Here is a 21,690-nt window from a genome sequence, read left to right on the forward strand (position 1 = left end):
CAAGCTGTTCACAGTCCCTGTCTTAACCTCACTTTCTATAAAGATCAGCTTCTGTCCCTTTCTCTCTTCCCCTTTGTCGGAACATGGGCTAAATTCTTGGCTAGGCTTGTAAGGGCCTCAGAGTCAATAGCCTAGTAACTACCTGTGATCCTTAAATTATATTAGTTTGCTTACCTTGACTCAAGAATTTCCACCCTACACTGACTGTTTTTTCTGTAGTGCTTAACAGCTGTGACAGTGCAGCCCCACTCTGTTCAGCCCTCGCTACTTTTAGGCTTCACTCTGCTTCCCTACCTTACTCCCAGTTCACACCCTCCCCCACTTACTCTGTATACATACTCTGTAAAGTCCACCTCCTCCCCAACTCTGCCTTCCTCTTTCTGTCTACCTCATGCAATCAGTACTCCTTAATTAACCCCTCTTTCCTTCTATCCTACTTCCTCCCTCTTCTTATCACACCCTAACCAAACCTATAATATACACACCCTACTTACTCTCCTACCACCCCCTAGGTACTACACTCCATTCTTACATCTCCTTTGTACCTCTTCTACTTTTCAGTTTCTACCATTTCTCCTTCCTGTCTTTTATTGTACCCTCCTCAAAACTCTGCCATATACAAATTCTTCTAATATCCTGTTTATTTTTTCTCCTTATTCTTCTGTCTTCCAACTACTTGTCTCATCTACCTTATAAATATGTCTGAAGTCTATATCTCTGTTCCCTTTCTTCTTCTGAGGAACTGTTCCATTTCTCCTTCTGTTCTCCCTACTAACCTCCTATCAGGTAAATATTCACCCATCAATTTACCACCCACTTTTTAGTACTGATAAACACCACCCAGTCACACCTCCTCCTGATCTTTTTAATCTTCCTATCTCATATACAAATACAAACTCCTCAATACCTGCCACCAAAGCCCATACAATACTCTGTTCAATACACACTGCCTTCTCTATCCAGTTTCCTTAAAAAAAATTATGAGAGATGTTCATCCTAACCTTGGCCCTAATGTCTCCCTCAAACTTGATTCTAACCCCTTTCCCTTCACATCCATTCATGCATCATCTACTAAGAGCCTAACTATTATCTCTGTTAACTTACACAGCCTACTTAAAATCTGTGAATTTCACTCTTGGATTGCTCTCTACTCTCCCGACACAGTAATTTTTACAGAAACCTGACTTAAACCCCATATCACTGACTCTGAAATCCTGGCTATATTATTATCCACTCTGGCAGACTACACAAAAAAGCTGATGGTGTAGTAATACTATATTCAAACCACCTTACCTTTTCTTCTTTGCCTATAATCCCCCCCAACTTTCTTTCTGCTGAAACTATAATTGCCATTTGCAAATTAAGCAGCCATAGAACGCTATGTATTGTAGGTATGTGTGTGTGTGTGTGTGTGTGTATATATATGTGTGTGTGTGTGTGTGTATATATATATATATATATATATATATATATCTATATATATATATATATATATATATATATATATATATATATGTATATATATATATATATATGTATATATATATGTATATATATATATATATATATATATATATATACATATATATATATATATATATCCCTTCAGGGACTAGCATTCCCATTCTTGAAATTTTTCTCTCCTGGACCACCAATTGACTTCCCTTCCTCTAGTATTTAATCTCCATGTCTACACTCAACTAATCTCCTCCTATACCCATTTCAATAAATGTACAAACACAGGTGGCATCCTTGATTGGATCCTAGTATTCATGCCCAGTCTGTAAAATAATCCTAAAACACTCTGTGATTCTGCCATTGACCACCTCCCAACTTATGTTCAAATATTTTCCTTCCATCAATCTAGCAACACAAATATAAAGAATGCGGTAGTCTTACCAACTTTAATCCTAATGTATTTAACAGCTTGTCAAGCTGCTGTGGTACAGCGGTAGCGTTGTTGCCTCACAGCAAGAGGTTCTCATGTTTGATTCTCGGCTGGAGATCCTTCTGTGTGGAGTCTGCATGTCCTCCCTGCGGTCGAGTGGCCTCCGAAAGACATGCATAAAAGGGCGTGCCTTCGCTGAAGGTTGGGCGTCAGGCTGGCAACTCGGCACCATAAAAATCTACTGCCAATAATTAGCAGATCGGGGTCCCGCTGTGGTGACCCCTAACCGGGAAAAGCCAAAAAGACAAACAACTGTCCACTATAAACTGGTCCTTCCTCTTTAGCCTACCAGTAGATTATGGTGTTCTCAGATTCTACTGTATATTTCTAGATATTCTTAACAGCCTAGCTACCTCAGAAAAAAGAGTGAAATCTCTCCAGGCACCTTGACTTTCCCATTCCACTTGAACCCTGAAACACAAAAGGGACGCTGCATGTAAAAATTGATTTAAATGTCATTCTCCCAGTCAGCTACAAACTTGCAAATAACTTCGGAACTTAAAAAAAAAATCACCAAAAAAAAAAAACAATTCCCAAAATTTTTGGGTGACGATTAATAAAATTCTTAATCCTGGTTCTTCTGGTATACCAAACCCTTGCCCGAATGACTATCCTTCCACAACCGCCACTAAGTTCAGCTCCTACTTCATAGAATCTATAGTCTCTCTAATCCAAAACCAACACAACTCAATTTATACTCCACCTCTCTCACCCCCTCACAGTTATGCTACTTTTTTTTTCTAGAGCCTGTCCCAACCTCATTCATCAAATCTTTGTCTAAACTTAAGCCCTGTACCCCCCCAGTAGACATTCCACCAACTGAATTCCTAAACTAGCATCTAACTTCATAGCCTACCCAATCTCCATACTGATTAACAGGTCAGTCCAAGAATCTACAACCCTTCCATCTGGAAACAGTTCTATGCTATTCTACTTCATAAAAGTGGAAACTCTACTGAACTTACAAACTATAGACCTATAGCTACACAGTCCCCTCTCTCAAAAATGCTTGAAAAATTCATACATAAACAACTTCTAGACGATCCCCTATACAGAAATGTTGTCTTCCCAACCCAGCATGGATTTCACCCATACGTAGTACAACCATTGCCTTACTCTCGTTCACTGATACCACCATAAAAGCCACGGAAAATAATAACTTGGTATCCTCCCTCTTTCTCGACCTCTCTAAAGCCTTAGACACAGTCTCCTACCCTAAACATCTCTCCAAAATGTCTGCTCACATTCTGTAACCCTTCTTTCAACTGGTTTTCCAGCTACCTGTCCAATCCACAGCAATCAGTGAAGTGGCTCTCTTCCTGTCCCCAATTCCACACGGTTGACACTGGGGGTACCTCAAGGCTCCATCCTTGGGCCTATTCCCTTTTTATCATTTTAGAACAACCTCCATTCATCTTGTCCTCAGTCCACATTTGTACAGTATGCCAGTGGCTCCACTATCATCTGTTGTTCTGACAGTCTCTCACACCTCCAGTCCATCACCCAACAATCCTTTAACTCTATTGAAAGCTGGCTTAAAGACAACCAGTTTCAATTCAACCAAAAAAAAAAAAAAACTAAAATACTGCTATTTCTCCCAAAATCTAAATCCCCTGTAGAAAGCAATCTTTACTATTGCATATCTTGATAATACCAAGATTGAAGAAGTGCCAGACACCAAACTGCTTGGTGTCATCATTGATAATCAACTTAAGTATAATCTTCATATCCAAAATTGCAAAAAAAAAACTCACCAGAAACTTGGTTCACTCTATAAATCTATTCCCAACTAATGACTCCAGAATCTCTGTCTTGCTAACGCCCATCTACTTGCCACCCTACTCTATGCCACTCCCATTCTAACCAACATGCAGTACTTTTCACCTTAAAAACAAAAGTGGAGCTCTGCTGTAAAACAGTTGCCAGATTTGCTGCCAGTCAGCCATTCAACTCACACCACTGTCTATATGTAAAAACCTTAAAGTGGCTGGAACTACCTCACTATCTCCTCCTCTCTCAACAAGCCCATACACACTTATTACTAAATAAACCTACATTCTGCCCATCCATCTCATCAATCATCACCTGTTATGTCCCTAATTGCTCCCTCTAGAGCTCTAACCAACTACTCTTGAATGTATATAAACCAAAAGATCTATAGACCACAGCTTATACAGCTGTACAGTGGCCTTAGACTGGAACAGAATCCCCTTAGATGTCAGATCCATACCAAACTGTCAATTTCAAAACACTACTAAAAGAAAGACTCCTTAACATCGGGCTCTGTTCCTGCCTTCACCCTGCCTAGTGCCTCTATAATTCCACTTCACAACCTTGCCTAGTCCGCCAGTAACCATTTTTTCCTCTATCACACTTAGATACTAGCCCTCCTCCTATTTTCCTCACCCCTGCTGACTGTACTGCCCTACCGCCTTCTGTCACTACTCTGTCTATTCTTCTCCTTCTCACTTTCCTTATTTACTACCCCACTACCACTACTGTGCAGAAAAGACCTTCATCTTCTTCTCTGTATCCCCTTTTTTCATTGCTAACCTATAAATACTATCCTTTTACCACATGTATTTTCCTTATATACTGTACCTAATCTATTCTTTCTCCTCTGTATCATCCTTTCACCTATCTGTAGCTATAAGCTTATATGGAGTTTAACCTGTCTGTTCACAATGTGTACAGTCCAATTACTCTTGTTTTAATCACTCCTATTGATATGGAAAATTAATTGTACTTGCAAACTCTTGTTTTATATTATTTAATTACCCTAATTGATGCTGCTAACTTCTTCAGTGTATACTTATCTAATTTTATATATATATGTTGAAAATGGACATCTGCCCAGTCAGACTTTTCCCAGTCAACAAATGTCAAGTAAATAAATAAATAAACCCTTAGAAGAAAGGCTGATTGCTTTATGGCCAGCAAAAAAAAAAAAATCTCCAGCTACTTTAGGGTCAGCAAACAGAGGATTACGTAAAACGTTCTCTTAGTGATCTTTGACTGATTTCTTCCTTCCCCATTACTCTTGGGAGGAGCTTTCAGTATCATCTGGCCTTTTGAAAGCAAATAACCACAGACTTTTTTCTATTCAGTAACATTGTTATACAGCAGACTATCTTCAAAAACATCACACTTGTTTTATTCCTCACACTCCATCATATCAGGTTAAACAGGTCTAACAGGATGGATTGTTTTTGGTTGAAGACGGTATTACCTTAGATATTACTCACTGAGACAGGCCAAAGTTTCTTTCCCAAACTATTTCTAGTTCCCAGACGAACAGCATATTTAGTCAAGTACTAAATGTGTAAGGCCTGAATCTATTTGCTCAAGCAGAGAAGCTAAGAATGGTTATATTGAAGACGTTGCTGTCTCAAATGAAACTGGACTCATGTATGGCAACTCTGGACAGGGAGGTTGCTTGCACATCCTAGTAGAACCATCACACGGGAAATGCGTCTTGTTTCTATAGTTGATTTTCCGTTTTTATCTCTGCCATTTGGACAGCCCTCAGAGTTTTTGCCAGATATTTAGCTTTGCTTGCACATCTCAGAAAATGGAATAAAACTGTCCTTCCTTACTTGGACAACTATTATCCCTGCCTCAAGACATGTCACTGTATCATATATGTATAACCGTTTCCTTAATGCAATACTTTGGGATCAGAGTAAACTACAAGAAGTCATCTATGATCCAGGTGACATCAGTGATCTTCCTTTGTGCTGTCATTGTCTATGCCTGAATGAAAGTCGCCCTACCTAGGTGGAAGCAGTTGGAAATTCAGAATGCAGTGTGAGAGCTACTAGCAACAAGCAGTCATGGTAAGGCAGTTCCTAAAGTTTGTGGCATGTTATCTTGCATCATTCTCTGGCCATGACATATTTAGTTGTTTTAGTAGGATTCTACTGTGGACTTTCAGGTAGGTTTAGAATCAAGCATCAGACTCACAGGAGGACTTGATTTGCCTTCCTCTGTCTTTAAAGAAGAATTTTATTTTGGTGGATGAGTCCTTTCAGCCTTTTATTATAACGACACTGAACTGAATTTAAACTTTTTCATAGGTTCATAGGTTCATACTAGGCTATTTGCCCTAGGGCATTTATAAGCCTAGCCAGAGTGTGTTTGGCTTTCGGCACCCATTTTAAATTAATTTTGCTATGCCTTTTTTTGAGGTTAGTATACTGTGCCTCTGTCTAACGGTGACACAGAAGTGATAGCCGGGGTAAACCTACGATCTCCCATCCACTCATCAAGATTCCTCTTGAAGAGAGTCAATGTGGGACTCTGCCTAACCTGGACTGGGATTTTATTCCAGAGTGAAGGGAGCCTCTGGGTTATGAATCTGTCCCTCCAGCATGTCCTATTTATTTCAGTGCTGAGGTTCAAGTCTCTCGAGCGCGTAGCTCGATGGAATTTGGATTTTCTGAGGTGCAGCATGTCCATTAATTCCGGGTTGGACATGGCTTTATACGTCAGGCACAGATCGCCTCTGAGCAGGCGGTATGCCACTGAGTAGAGCTGGAGTTTCTTTAATCGGGCAGCATATGGCATCTGTTTGAGCCCTTTGATCCTCTTGATGAGGTACTTTTGGGGTCTTTCCAGTTGCTGCAGGTGTCTGGTAAGGTACATCCCAAAAGGGGCATTGTACTCAATTATGGGCCTGATGAGGGATGAGTAAAGAGGTACGATGACCTCCCCTGATCTAGATGTGAATCCCTTCATGATTAGGTGGGCTATATAAAATGTTTTTCTAACCACTTTGGCCACGTGGTTGTCAAATGAGAGATTGCTATCAACTTGGGTCCCCAGGTCCCTAATGACTTCTTCTGTACTTAATGGATTACCCCCTATGTGGTAATTTGTGGGCACTTTGTTTTTGCCAAAGGGGATGACTATACACTTTTTGGCGTTTAGCTTGAGGCCATGGCTCTGGCACCAGTTGTCTGTTTCTATGAGGATCTTTTGGAGGATGCTTGTGTCAGCTGGAGAGTCGATTATGGCGCCCAGTTTGCAGTCATCTGCGAACTTGGTCAGCCACAGTCCTTCCGTGTTGGCCTGTACCGCCGAGAAATATATACCGAACAAGAGAGGTCCCAGGACTGAGCCTTGTGGGACGCCACTTGTAACTGGTTTGGAGTCTGACATGGCTCCAGCAATTCTAACTATGCGGGTTCTGTCCTTGAGCCAGTTTGCAACCCATCTAGTGACATAGGGGTTTATATTTAAGCTGGTGAGCTTATCTATAATGCCCGAGTGGGGTATTGTATCGAAGGCTTTTGCGAGGTCCAGGTAGGCTGTGTGGACCACCTTCCCCTCGTCAGTGGCCTTGGTGACTGTTTCAAAGAAATCAACCAGGTTTAAGAGACAGGATCTGCCCTTAACAAAGCCAAACTGGGTAGGATCCAGTGTCTCTAGGTCCCCAATATCTTTATTTATGAGGTCCATGATGATCCTTTCCATAGCTTTGCAGACCAAGCTAGTCAGGCTTATGGGGCGATAATTTCCAGGATCCGTTGAGGCACCACCTTTGTGGAGAGGGACCACTGTTGCTGTACGCCACTCTTTGGGTACATATCCTGTAGTAAGGCTAAGATTGAACAGTAGTTTTATGTTTGGGTTTAGCTCTTCTTGGAGTTCATGTAGGACGCAGCCCGGGACACCATCTGGTCCCATTGATGCTGTGTTTTTTGCTTTGGAGAGGGCGGCTCTTACCTGAGCATCTGAGATGTCAGGGGGTCCGCACTCTGTTGGGGATAGATATTTGCCCTTTTGGTGGGGAGAGGGGGGGGAGAAGTTTGCACTGAACCTGTCAGCTAGGATGTTGGCAATGTCTGTGGGCTCGGTGTATTTTTTGTCATTTTGGACTAATTCTGAGCATATCTGGGAATTCCCACCCAGGTTCCTAACATAACTAAAGAAAGCCTTGTGATTATCCTTAGTGTCTTGTGCAATTTTTCTCTCGAAGCTGACCTTAGACGATTTTATGAGTGCCCGTAGTTTTTTGCTAATACTGATCAGAGATGCCTTCCCTTTTTGGGATTTTGCATATCATGTTATAGCTTCCTCCTTCTATTGTATAGTTTGTTTATGGCTGGGGTCCACCAGACAGGACGTCTGCCTTTGGAGGATTGGGTCTTGGTTTTATTTGGGATTGCATGATCCATGCATTCCTGAAGGTGTTCATAGAATGCGTTTATAAAGGACTCTGCGGTCTGGGCCGTATTTTCCACAGGCCCGGGGGCTTTGAAGGATTTCACCTCGGTTTTGAGGCGTGTGAAATTTGCTTTAGAGAAGTTTTTCACTGTGGTTTTCTGGGCAGGGGGTGGGGTCGGGATGTGAATATCCAGTGAGATTAGTTTATGGTCTGATCTTACCAGTGAGGGATACACTTCTGGTCTGGAGCATAGTGTCCCCATGTTGGTGATGATCAGGTCCAGTATGTTTTCCCCTCTTGTGGGAGTGGTAACAAGTTGTTCCATAACATTTGAGTTTATAAATTCTAGGAACCTTTGGGCTAGGATGTTGGAGCTAGAGTAATGCTCCCAGTCTATGTTTGGGTAGTTGAAGTCGCCCAATATAATGGTGTTTGGAGAGACCTTCATATTTTCCAGTATTCTCAGGAAGGCCAAGTGGGGTTCCTGTGTTTGGGAGGGTGGTCTGTAGCAGGCTATAAATTGGAAGGCAGTTTTACCCATAGTTAGTTGCACATGGATAGTCTCTGATGCTTCGTGCTGTGCCACCAACCTGGAGGTGTGGGTATCTTTGATAATATTGATACTCCCCCTCCTTTTGTGGTTCGGTCCAAGTTTTGGGGCCGAAAAGCATGGTATGAGGTATAATCTGGTAGTGCTGGGGTGCTCTCGGGAGCCTTGAACCAGGTTTCTGTTACTGCACAGATATCGATGTTCTCCATGCTAAGGAGAGTTTCGAGTGTGTGCATCTTGAGGTTTAGACTTCTGGCGTTGAGTAGCATTACTCTTAGTTTCTTATCCCTTGTGATACCTATGGAGGTGGGTTTGTCTTTTGAGCCTTGCCTAAAATGGCACTATGGGGGTAGCAAGAGCCTTTACCAATATCCGAAAGCCCAGGGGTGACAGGTGCAAGCCGTCCCTAGCGAAGCATCGTGGCTTGTCGAGCATGTCATCCCAGGCTGACAGGCATTGGATCCCCTTTGAATGACACCAACACTTAAGCCAATTGTTGAAATTGATCATCTTGTCTTCATATTGTGGCATCATTCTTGGTGAGGGTAAGATGCTACTCAAGGTCAGGGTCATACCGGCCTGGGCTACATGCTCAGAGAGCTCCTCTATGTCTCTTTTCATGTAGTCCAGGGAGGTACATCTCAGGTCATTCACACCAGCATGGACAATGACTGAGTCATATTTGTACTTGCCTTGGAGTGACCTGAGTGCTTGTGTTATGTGGCGGATCCTAGCGCCCGACAGGCAGCTCACCGTGACCTTCTCCTTGTTCAGCCTGGTGAGCGGGACGTCAGTGTGACTAACGATAGTCACCTATTACAAGTGTATCAGGTGTGTTGTTTAGCCTTAAGGGCTGTGACTGTTCGGCACTCTGACTTTGTGAGCTATGTGTTGCACGTGTTTTGTTTCGGGGTAGCGGTTGCTTGGGTGTCTGCTTTGGAGGTCTCTGCTGCTTAGGCAGATTTTTATTTAGAGCCTCCGAGTATGTTTTTGTTTGTGTGTGTGTTTGGTTTGTTGTCGTGGTAGGTCTATGTGAGACTGGAATTGTGAGTGTGGTTTCCTTCTCCTCCTGACTGGTTACGCCAGTACTGAGTTGAGAGAGCTTAGCCTCCAGTTTGGCTATATGGTTGCATCTCTCACATGTGTTGGAATTTGTTGGGAGGAGGAGAGGGTTGTCTGTGTACATGAGGCAGTTGTAACATTGCCTCAAGATTCCCAGATTCACCAGCTGGACCGGAGAGGAGATTGACATAAGATAAGTCTCTATACCTCCACCTGGAAGAAGTGAAAGTATTTTGCAGAGCTTTGACAGCTTCTCAAGGCGACTTCCTTCAGAGTCAAATTTCAATAAATAGCAGCACCACAGTGAAATGGTACATAGCTAAGGGATAAGTAAATATTTCCAGCTCTGCAAGGGGAAACTTGATCATGTACTGGGTCTTCCAGTACAATCTATATCTTTCAAGTCTACAAAAACAACTAGCAGACTCCTTTGACACAGGGAAAACTGGATTATGAGAATAAACTAGGTTCAGAGATTAAAACTTGTTTTCCATACATTTCAACAACTGGCATCAAACATTTGGTCTTTATTTCATCACAAGAATGCTTAAAAATGCAGCCTTTCGTATGCCCATGGACTTAAACTGTACTGTGTTCTCTCATTGCATTACTTGTTATCTAGAAGGTGCTTTTCAAAATGAAACATATAAGGCCAACCTTAAACTAATAATACCTTCATGGAAATGGCAACTGTGGTACTGTTTTGAAAAAGGTAACTACTCTTCATCAGTGGCATTCGTGCCTACACAGGGCCTTACCGATAGCAGCATGGCATATTTCCACATGCATGTCTTAAGTCAGTCTGCCAACTTAGAGGGTAGAATGTCGATGCCTAACTCTATAATTCCTTTCCTGCTGAGGTTGGAATCAGCATAAAGGAAACAGGGCATTCCTGTTTGTATTATACTAACTTGCCTTTGATTTCTCTATAAACTGGCTAAAATTTCTCTAAATATTAAATCATTGTCATATAACTTGTTTCTATTCTTAAACAATGTTTTCATGTCTAATTTGGTATAATTATTTAAACTGTATTTGTTTTTTGTATTATGTTAAAGATCCTAAAATTATTGTTCTTAAAATGTTTGTAATACTTTGGAGCTTTTGTCCACTGGAATCTGCTGATTATGGGCTATTACCCTGCTGGACTTGCCTGGTAATCAAATGTCAGTAAATAAATGAATGAAACCAAAGACCCACAACAGATTAGACTTACTTACAGAAGTGGAAAAAGTTTGTGATGTTGGCTGCTGCCACAGATGGTCTGGAGTTACTGAACTGTCCATATCATGGATTATTTAAATCATTTTGAATGTCATTTAGTGTTTTCCTCCGTCAAAGTGCACATCTGTATTTTTTCAGGCATGCCAGCTTTTCGTGAGAAAGCTTATCTATCTGTGAAAGCCTTTCCTGAAAGGTACAGTAAGACTTCAGGAGACTTTTCTTTCTTCCATAGGAGTTAACTCTGTAGCTGTTTGCACTAACTGACACAGTGTACATTAAAATTTACCTTTGAAAACAGTTCTTTTGTTTTTTTTTTGTTTTTTTATAATATCAGAAAGGAGGACTTTTGAATTACAGGCCATGAGTTGCAGACCACTTCACACTGCCTTCCTTTATGAGATGGTGCTTACAAACACTTATCCATTTTTCATGCCAGACATTTTCTCAGTTGTCTTGTGTGCATAGACAACTAAGTTAGGTATACCAAGAAAACTTGTATCTTCAAGAAGACAAATTAGTTATTTGTTTCTTCTAACAGAGAAACAGAGAAAATACCTGTTTGTTAAAAAAAAAAAAAAAAAGTGACTGGCTTACTCTGCGGCCTTTTCTGATGATAAATACAATATACCTTTACAAGACACTGTTAGAGCACATTCTGCTGGAAACTATTAACACCAGCATATTTCAGTTATTTATGAAGTGTTCCTGCATAAGATATTTCAGAGACTTCAGCCTGGCAGAGTGGTGTCTACACCTTTACCAAATATTATAAATTTGAAGCACACTCCAGATAGGACAGGTTTTATATCTGTACTTCCAGGTATCCTGTACTTCTCTATCTTCCAGAGAAACAAGTGATGATTCTGATTCTTTCATGATGTGACACTCCCAGAAGAAAATAGTACACGTGTATAATATACTTATCTTAACAGTGTATCCTCAGGGACATCTCACTGCAAGAGTAAAGCGTCTCTCCCTCTTTCACCAACTGTGGGAATATGTATCTAGTTGTGTTCTTGTGTTATAATAGCTGTTCTTGCTTACATTTATGGTTTGTGGATTTACATTGTGGCATCAGTGCTAGTACAGCAGCTAGTTGATCTACTGCCTTCAGCCGATCCAAACTTCAGAGATGAGGACAAAATAAAAATCAAAAGCCTTTGTAACTGTAGCAAATTGTTTGCCACAGCTCTAACTTGCTACAGTTACTAGCACACACACTGAACTTCAACCCAAATCCAAATGTCTTTTTGACATTAATTTATGAAGCTCCTCCATCCTCATGGTTTCATAAGTTAAAGCCAGTACTGCAGTTCTGCTCCATTGGTTGTGTCCTAAAACAAGTTGTACCCAGGGCTGCAGTCCCCCTTCGTCCTGCTTTAGTTATGGCTGTCACCACTAGCATTGGATTTTTCCTAGTAGTAGCACACTTCCTTGCTAGGCATCTTGGTCATAGTCTTGGCTTGCATAATGGCTGTGTGTGTGTACCTCAAGCTGCCTACATCATCATCCTCTTAAGATCTGATGTCTGCAATAACTGATGGCATGGTGTAAATCTATAGAGCCATAACTATGGCCCAGGTGAACTGGGTTAAAGTCTCAGGAACTGGCAGGGAGGGATAAGCAGACCCATCCTAGGAGGGAGGGTGTTCATTGATAATGCTCCCTGAGATGAGGTGTAGTTCAGTGAGAGCAGTAACCCTCATATGATGGTTGGTGAACACAGGAGGAGGCAGGGAAGTATCAGGCTAGGTCATAAAGAAAAAATGTCAGATGTAGCCAGTCAGCCCCCCAGGGCACCTTTAAGTTCCATTCTTGTCCCAGCCCTGTTGGAGAAAGTTCGGAGGGGAGGGCTTAACAGGTGGCCGGTAAGCCCAATGATGGATGTGGGGCACTGAGTAGAGTGCTGAAGAATGATGCATATGGAGAAAAAATGTATAAGATTTGGATTGATCCAGTCTGAGAAAAGCTACTGTAGAAATGATTCACAGGGATCATGAGAGGCAGAAGGTGGGATAAATCCAAATATTATAATTCACCCTTATAATCTCTCTTCCACGATTTGCTGTTATGGTAAGTATGTTATACAAAGCATAATGAAATGTGCATTTAATTGTCTGTGGTATAATTCATACATACTTAGTTATAAAATCCTTTAATTCAAAATAGTGAAGATGTTGGCTTTTTGTACTTCAGATAGAGGGAGCCCTGACTACCACTCAGACAACTAGGGTTTGACTAGTGAGCCAGGCACTTGAAGACCTGACTTAGAAAGGTAAGAAAGGCATTGGTATTTATCAGCTTGCCAATCCCCTAGGGTGAGGTGAAGGCTCAAAAGAGGAGATAAGTTTGGGATGTAATATCTGGGTATGCACACCATGCTTGCAGAATTCCAAGGCACATACTGATAGGTGTTCTCAACTGAAATGGCCTTATGTCATTGCATGTTGGGTGTTAGGGTGCAAAAATGGGTATATAAATTAGAAAGTAAATCCTATGACCAGAAATATGACACTACAATGGGATGTCTTGGTGGTTTTTTGGGCAACAGGAGGGTGTTGGATTAGGTCAGAAGGGGTCAGGAGTGACTCTTCACATCCAAGATTGAGGAGTAGCACCAACAGCAGGTGATCTGTTCCACAGAGGCCAAAATGTTACAAAAAAACGCACACAAAACATATTTCACCATTATTGTGGAATCATCCTTATCCCATTAGAAAACATTGAAGAAAGGAATTTGATGAAACATTTGTAGCAGATCATAATTAATACTCTTCTGGAAGCTCTGGAAATTTTTGAATGAGACAGAAAATCAGAACTCATTGAAACAATTTTTTTTTCAAGAAAGGTTACAAATGAGAGTATAAAAACAAAGGACATGACCAAATTTATGATTCTACATTGCAAATCACCATGGAAAACATTCTCAGATATCTATGAAATAGTTCAGGCAAGTTTACCTTTAAGCAAAATGGCATAATAATTAAAGTGATTTTCATTATAGTTACCAAAATCCAAAGCAGCAGTACATATACACAAGTCCAAGTTTGTATCATATTTCAGTCGATAGTCTCATCAGGCACTGCCGTCTGCTACCGGTACAAGGGTCAAGTTCATCTTTCTGTTTGTTTATTGAATCCAAAGGGGAGAAGGAGACAGACAGGCATGCACAGTCCTTGTAAAAGCAGGCAGCATGTTAAATATTAGCCAAAGAAAGTAGATTTTTTTATGTACACTTAAATAACCTTGTACAGCTTGTTAGATACTCTGTTTTGATTAAAGGTTGGCTGTTAACAGCATTGCTTTGACATATGTATCTTTTTAGGTCTTTGCCCGCTAGCCATTGGAACTGATGGTGGAGGATCTGTCCGGATCCCTGCAACCTTCTGTGGTATTGTTGGATTAAAAGGTAAGAAAATATATGAATAAGGTCTTGACTGCACCCAAGGGGAAGGGGTATGCAGATTGAAATATGGGGTGTGCCTTTTTTAGGGGAAGTGGCATGCATCATTGAAGTTGCAAAGGTAAAGATATGGTGCTGTCTAAGACTGCCAACATGTTTATTTCATCTTTTGCTTGGATGTGTGATGCCATTTTTCCTGCTGTTACCTCTATGTTTTATGTATGATACTTTTATTGTTCTATGAAATTCACTGGTGCAAGTATGAAAGCAAAATATTTCTGCGTACATTTATCTCTGTACCATTTTTACACTGAGGATATAGGCTTTTAGTATATAGCTGCTGTTAGAAATTTTACATTTTCTGCTGAGTTTTTGTGTGAATCTGAATGTGTGTGCAGGCGTGCGTGCATGTTGACTCCTATTCCCCTTCAAACGCACTTTCTCTGAAGAACTAGATCCTTTGTGTGTGTGTCTACTGTTTATACTAGCTTTATTGGCACAGAAGCAGGGGTATTTCAATACTTGAATTTATTTTTCCCCTCTGTCCTGTTTACTTGGCAGCTGTCATAATTCGCCTTTTTGTGCTTCAGAGTCTGGGTCAGTAATATATCGAGTCCACACATTTACTTCATTACCAACACCCCTGTTTGAAAAATGATCTCCACAACAGTTCACTGGTGTTTCCTGATATGATTTGATAATCCAGTCCTAGACTCACAGATCTGTCAGTCATAACAGTGCATATTTTCATATGAGAGAATGCCCATTGCTGAGTGTTTGTTCTCCATTTCCTTCTACACCAGTTCTTTTTTCCTCAAAGAACACTGCATTTCTCTTTCAAACAGATCACTGCTTCATGGATGTTTTACTTATCCCTTGATGGCCATTGTTTTCAAACTTGTGAAGTCAATGTTTCTTTTAATAAACAACTGGGCTGTGTTAGTTTTCAGTGACTTGTGATATAGCATGTATACTAATAGGCCTGACCGGCATTTTTTTTTTCATTTCATTCTATATACAGTGATGATTAGAATACCTAATATTACACAAAAATATGAATATAAAATTGCAACTAACACTAGGTAAGACTGCAATCCAAATTGTAGCTTGCTACAGATCCCCCACCATACCCCAAGATTCTCACTACACCTTTCTAAACATACTGGAAAATATTAAGCTAGAACCAAACACCCTAATACTGGGTGATTTTAACTACCCTGCCATTAACTGGGAAAACTACTCATGTCCCAACACCTTTGCGCAACGGTTCTTGGAATTCATAAATTCCAACGCCCTGGATCAACTAATCCATAGTCCCACCAGGGGCTCCAATATCCTAGACCTGGTCATTACCAACATGGGAAATCAGTGCTCCATACCTATGGTCACCCCCTCGTTAGTCAGGTCTGACCATAAGCTAATCACCCTTAACATCCACATCCCACCCTCACCCCCCAGTAAAGAAACCACCATAAAAAACTTCTCCAAAGCCAACTTCATGCTACTCAAGTCAGAAGTGACAAACTTCATGACACCCATGCAGACGGGAACTGAAAGTTCAACTGCTGAATCCTACACTAAGGCACTGTACGAGCACATCCACTCATGCATGAATCATGCCATCCCAAATAGAACCAAAATGCTCTCATCCAAAAAAAGGAAGCCAATCTGGTGGTCCCCTGCCATAAACAAACTTTACAACAAAAGGAAGAAACTTTTGCAGAAAAGAAGAAAATCCCAGGATGCAAAAAACTCCCTTACTAGCCTCAGTAAGAAACTGAGATGCCTCATAAAATCCTCCAAAGCTAGTTATGAAAATAAAATCGCCAAAGATTCCAAAGACAACCACAAAGCATTCTATAACTATGTCAAGAATCTAAATGGCAATGCTCAGATCTGCTCTGAGCTAAAACAGAATGGCATTAAATATACTGATCCGAAGGATATTGCCAATATCCTGGCAGATCGATTCAGTGCCAACTTCACCCCCCTCTCACCCCCTAAATGGCCCATCTCAATACCGGAAGATTGCCAAATTCCAGTAATAACTGCCACACAGGTACAAAACGCACTCTCTAAAGCCAAGAATACAGCATCCATGGGACCAGATGACATCCTGGGCTGTGTACTACATGAACTACAATATGAACTGGCACCTCACCAAGTTTAATCATAGCCTCACCTCAGGTTTTGTGCCCACTGAGTGGCGCAGAGCTATAGTTATCCCAATCCACAAGGGGGGATCCACCTTGGATCCCGGAAACTACCGTCCCATCAGTCTGACAAGCCTTATCTGCAAGGCCATGGAGCGTATTATCATGGAACTTATAAACAAAGACATTGGCAACCTTCAAACACAGGACCCCACCCAGTTTGGGTTTGTGAAGGGCCGATCTTGTCTCCTGAACCTGATTGACTTCTTTGAATCAGTCTCCAGAGCCATGGACAAGGGTAAGGTGGTCCACACAGCCTATCTAGACCTTGCCAAGGCCTTTGACACCATCCCCCACTCTGGAATCATAGATAAACTTACTAAGTTGGGCATTAATCCCCATGTCACCCAATGGGTTGCTAAATGGCTTACTGATAGAACCCACATTGTAAAAGTAGCCGACTCCAAATCCAGCTCCAGGCAAGTGACAAGGTTCAGTCCTGGGGCCGCTCTTGTTTGGCATCTACTTCTCTGAAGTACAGGTCAACACTAAGGGACTCTGGCTAACAAAGTTTGCAGATGACTGCAAACTGGGAGCCATTATTGAATCCCCAAATGATGTGGATACTCTACAAAAGGGCCTTACAGAAACAGATGCTTGGTGCCAGAGCCATGGGCTCAAGCTCAATGCCAAGAAATGTATTGTTATCCCCTTTGGGAAAAAACATGTATCCGTGAATTACCATATAGGTGGCAGTACACTAAACACAGAAAGTGTGATAAGAGACTTAGGGACACAGGTGGACAGTGGTCTCACCTTCGATAACCACATCGCCACAACAGTCAGGAAATCCTATGTGGCACACCTCATCAGGAAGGGCTTTTCATCCAGAAAAAAGAAGGTCATTGTCCCACTGTACTCATCCCTCATTAGACCCATTATAGAATACAACGCCCCATTTGGTATGTACCTCTCAAGACATCTGCAACAACTGGAAAGGCCTCAGAAATACCTCACTAAAAGAATCACAGGCCTAAAGCAGATGCCCTACGCTGACCGCCTTAAAAAACTCAAGCTATACTCTGTCGCATATCGTCTACTCAGAGGCGATCTCTGCTTAACATACAAGGCCATGTCAAACCCAGAGCTGTTGGACATGCTACACTTAAAGAAATCCCAATCTGTCAGAGCTACACGCTCCAGGGATCTAAACCTTGTCATCACAATAAACAAAACATGCTGGAGGGATAGGTTCCTGACCCAGAGACTCCCCAGACTCTGGAATAGATTGCCCATACATGTCAAGCAGAGTGCCTCTTTGGATCTCAAGAGGAACCTTGACGATTGGATGGGAGAAAGGAAATTCACCCCAGGGATCACGTCAGTCGCCCTGCTAGACAGGGTTCCGGGAAAGTAAATAATGTGGGAAGAAATAGCCAGGGAATTGTTATGGCTAGGCTTGTATAGGCCCTAGGGCTGATAGCCTAGTACCAACCTATGAACCTATAATACAGATCACCTACCAAAGGGAGCCTTACTACATCCAGCATATAACGACAGTTTATAATGAAGTTTATACTACTGATGTCTATTCTTAGTTCAGTATTTTTAACAGAAAATAATTGTGCTAACCCAACATAATTTTTTTACATAATGAATCAACTTGGGCCTCAGATTTCAGCAGTTACTCAGCTTCATTCCTGAGATATTTAAAATGTTCCATCCATTTAATAACATGTCCATTGTCTCAATTTGTGTATTCAGTTTGGTTGATTACTATATTCCATTCTATACACCTTCTGCCTCCACCTGTATAACCACCACTATATATATCCCTGCACTTTCTTACACCCATCTCTTAGCTATAACTCTTTATCCACCCAGTACTAAAACACTACCCCCTTTCTTTCCTCTGCTCTGTCTGCCCATCCTCTGTCCCTCTCTCTGCCTCATAACCTTAATGTTAACTAAAACTCCTATAATTTCTCAGTGTAACAGTTTTCAACCTTGTATATATTGTTGCTGCATACTGAAGAATGTATATGCCTATCTAGTTAAGCAACATGCTTCAGTTTATATATACCAAAGGTACATTGTATTCAGTGATGGATTTTGTAAGTGAAGACTGCAATTGCAATATAACTTCTTTGGATCTTGAAGACATTCCCTTGGAAAACTGGGCCACAAAGAAAGATTTACTGACTCTAGTAAAGATATAATGACTGAATGAGAGAGAATTGTCTACATAAGTACCCAGGTCTCTTATGACTGTCTAGGTCTGAAGAGGAGTACCATTTAAAGCATACAAGGCAAGAACAGCTATTTTTTTTTTTACATTTAACTAGTGACCATTTTCAGTCCACCAAGGTATTTTGTATATTCCAGCCCTTCCTGGAAATGTTTATCAGTGGATGAACAGATAATAGTATCTAGCTTGTAGTCTTCATCAAACCTGGTTAGCTACACTGCTTGGATATTGGACTTAATGTTTGCATACTAAATGCCAAACGAGAGGTCCCAGCTCTGATCACTGTGGTAACCCAACAATTTACTTTCATAGAGGGTACCAGCAACTTTCACAACATGGAATCTGCTGGATAGCTAATTTGCAATCCAGTGGATAGCATAGGGGATTGAATTATGTTTGTATAATTATGTAACAATACCAGCATGGGGTATAATGTTAAAAGCCTTGGCCAAATGACAATAAGCAGTGTTCACTGAATGACCACTGTCCACAGTTTCTTTAACTTTTTCAAGATAGCTTACTAGTTTATAGACGCAGGACCTGCCCTTCAAAAAAGCAAACTTATTGGGATATAGATCTGTTAAGTTGCCTGTTTCTGAATAAATGAGTTCTGCTAAGATGCAGTTCCATGGTTTTGCATATAAAGTTGGTGAGCCTATAATTATCTGGATCTACAGAGGGGCTGCCCTTACGTAGGGGATTTACAGTGACTGTTCTCCACGTATCAGGCATAAACCCTGTGGATAGGATGAGACTGAAAAGTTTAAGTAGAGGCTCAGATAATACATACTTGGCACCACTGATGAAAATGTAGCCTGCGTTGTGTGGTATCATGAAAGTTTTGAATTTAGCCTTTGACCAGGATTTTAAGACTTGTTCCAAGGTGATTTCATGGGTACTGGGGGCAACCGTATGGGTAGGTGGGGATAAGGTTATCACTAAATCTGTCTGGTAATATATTGGCTGTATCTTTGGGATTGGAATATCTGATGTCATTATAGATGAGCTCAGCACATTGCTGGATGTTATTCCTTAATTTCCTGGCATTATTGAGTAAAGATTTGTAGTTTCCTTTGGTATTTGTAGCAACATTAAGCTTGTACTCTGCTTTACATTTTCTAGTAGTACTCTTTAACTTCCTTTCTGGCATGTTTCACTGTGGTCCTGAGATAAGTGGATAGGGATTTGTTACAACTTTTCATCTTTTTCCTCTTTTGTTGTACAGTTTATTAATAGGGGACTTCCACCGGAGAGGTTTATTCTGGAATTTACCATTATATGTATCCTTTACAATGTCCTTTGAGGGAGCCAGAAAGTGAGAATAATAGTTTGCCAGTGGTAAGTTGTCTGGAGACAGCAGGGGTACCAAACTATAACCAGAGTTTGTATCCTATTTTAGTGGGTGGAAAACAGACCACTGCTAAGCGAGAGACGGCCTCTGACATAACCATTGTGAAGCCTGCAGTGGTTAAAGAGGAGCAGTACTTGCTTGGGCAGTTGACTCCCGTCATACCTTTAGGAGGGACCCCATTCAAAATACCATTGGCCAGGTTCACATTGACTGGGAGGGTAGAAAAGGAAGCAATCAAGTAGATGTGTTTGAGGATATCCATGCAGATGTCTTATTTGGGAATGATTTTGATAATGCATTATCTTGTGTGCATGCAGTTTTGGAGACAGGCATGTGGGTCTGGTAGCCTTGGGAGAGACCCAGGCAGACCCCACTCCTGAAGCCAGGGCTAGCGATATGGCTGTTTCAGGGAGGGAGCTACAGCTGCTGAGAGGTACTGATGTTCCCTTGCGAATGACTGCAAGGGCAGAAGTGAGTGGTAGTACCCAAGCTGACAGCGAGAGGCACCACTGCCAAAAAATACCATACTTCCTGTGGAAGTGGAGCTGGGAAGGGTCACAAAGGTAGAGTTGGGACAGGCTCAGAACTCTAATAGGAAAGTTGACACAGGAGTGGAAGCGTTAGGATTAGGGTTACATTGTTTGGGGAGGGTTAGTACCCGAGGGTCACTGTGGTTCCATCACTACAGAATACAAGGTGGGGAGGTGTGGATACCACTAGTGGGCTACTAGATAGCATGCAAAAGTGGGATTTTTGGTAGATAGTCAAGATGCTGAGAGCTTTAGTGTTCTCCTTGGCTTTGCATCTAGTGCAGTATGCAACAACATGACTAGGAGATGAATGGTTGGAGGTTTGTCACAGTATTTATGGTAAATGATTTGGCCTAAAGGGTTGTGATTGGTCCCAACCCATTGGTAGACCCCTATTAATAAACTGTACAACAAAAGAGGAAAAAAGATGAAAAGTTGTAACAAATCCCTATCCACTTATCTCAGGACCACAGTGAAACATGCCAGAAAGATGGGTTCACACAGTATTTTCAGATGCAGCTTCCAGCACCAAGCACAATTTCCCTTAAGAGCACACAGGGAGCACACTGCCGACCTGGGGCTGGACCCTCCTTCTCTCTCCAGACCTACACAAAACTGTACATTGAGTAGTTTGGAGCGCTATGTCTCTGTTCCCAGTAGCTGACACACACACACACACACACACACACACACACACACACACACACACACACACACCTGGAAAAGGCTGGTACAGATTTATTAGCTGTGGCCCTTTCTGCCCAGGCTCGGAGGTAATCATGCTGCTACCAGTCAGCTACCTTAAGGCTCTTACAAAGGGTATCCAATTATACTGTGTAAAATTAGTACAAATGGTAGGGTGTGACCAAAGCAGCAAGGCTTTCCGGAGAGGCCACAGTGTCAGTAAAACAAACAAGTACTCTCAAGATGTTAAAAGTATTCTCTAACCAGCCACAATGAAAGGTATTAAAATATTTAATGATAAATAAAACAGAAAATGGGAAAATACTGAATACAATAAACAGTTTCAACCACAGAAATATAAAAAAATA

The 21,690-nt window shown here is 41.4% G+C and overlaps 1 protein-coding gene across 1 annotated transcript in view; it reads left to right on the forward strand.

The window, feature by feature from the left end:
- The window catches only part of LOC122791413 (fatty acid amide hydrolase-like), a 1,249,544-nt gene that overhangs the window by 625,505 nt on the left and 602,349 nt on the right, over window positions 1-21,690 (forward strand). Inside the window, exon 10 of the mRNA XM_044059161.1 lies at window positions 14,279-14,362. Coding sequence (XP_043915096.1) covers window positions 14,279-14,362 — 84 coding nt within the window. The remainder of the gene's footprint in view (window positions 1-14,278; window positions 14,363-21,690) is intronic.

The sequence above is a fragment of the Protopterus annectens genome, chromosome 17.part0, assembly GCF_019279795.1.
Source record: "Protopterus annectens isolate FY-2018-M chromosome 17.part0, PAN1.0, whole genome shotgun sequence".
NCBI lineage: Eukaryota > Metazoa > Chordata > Ceratodontiformes > Protopteridae > Protopterus > Protopterus annectens.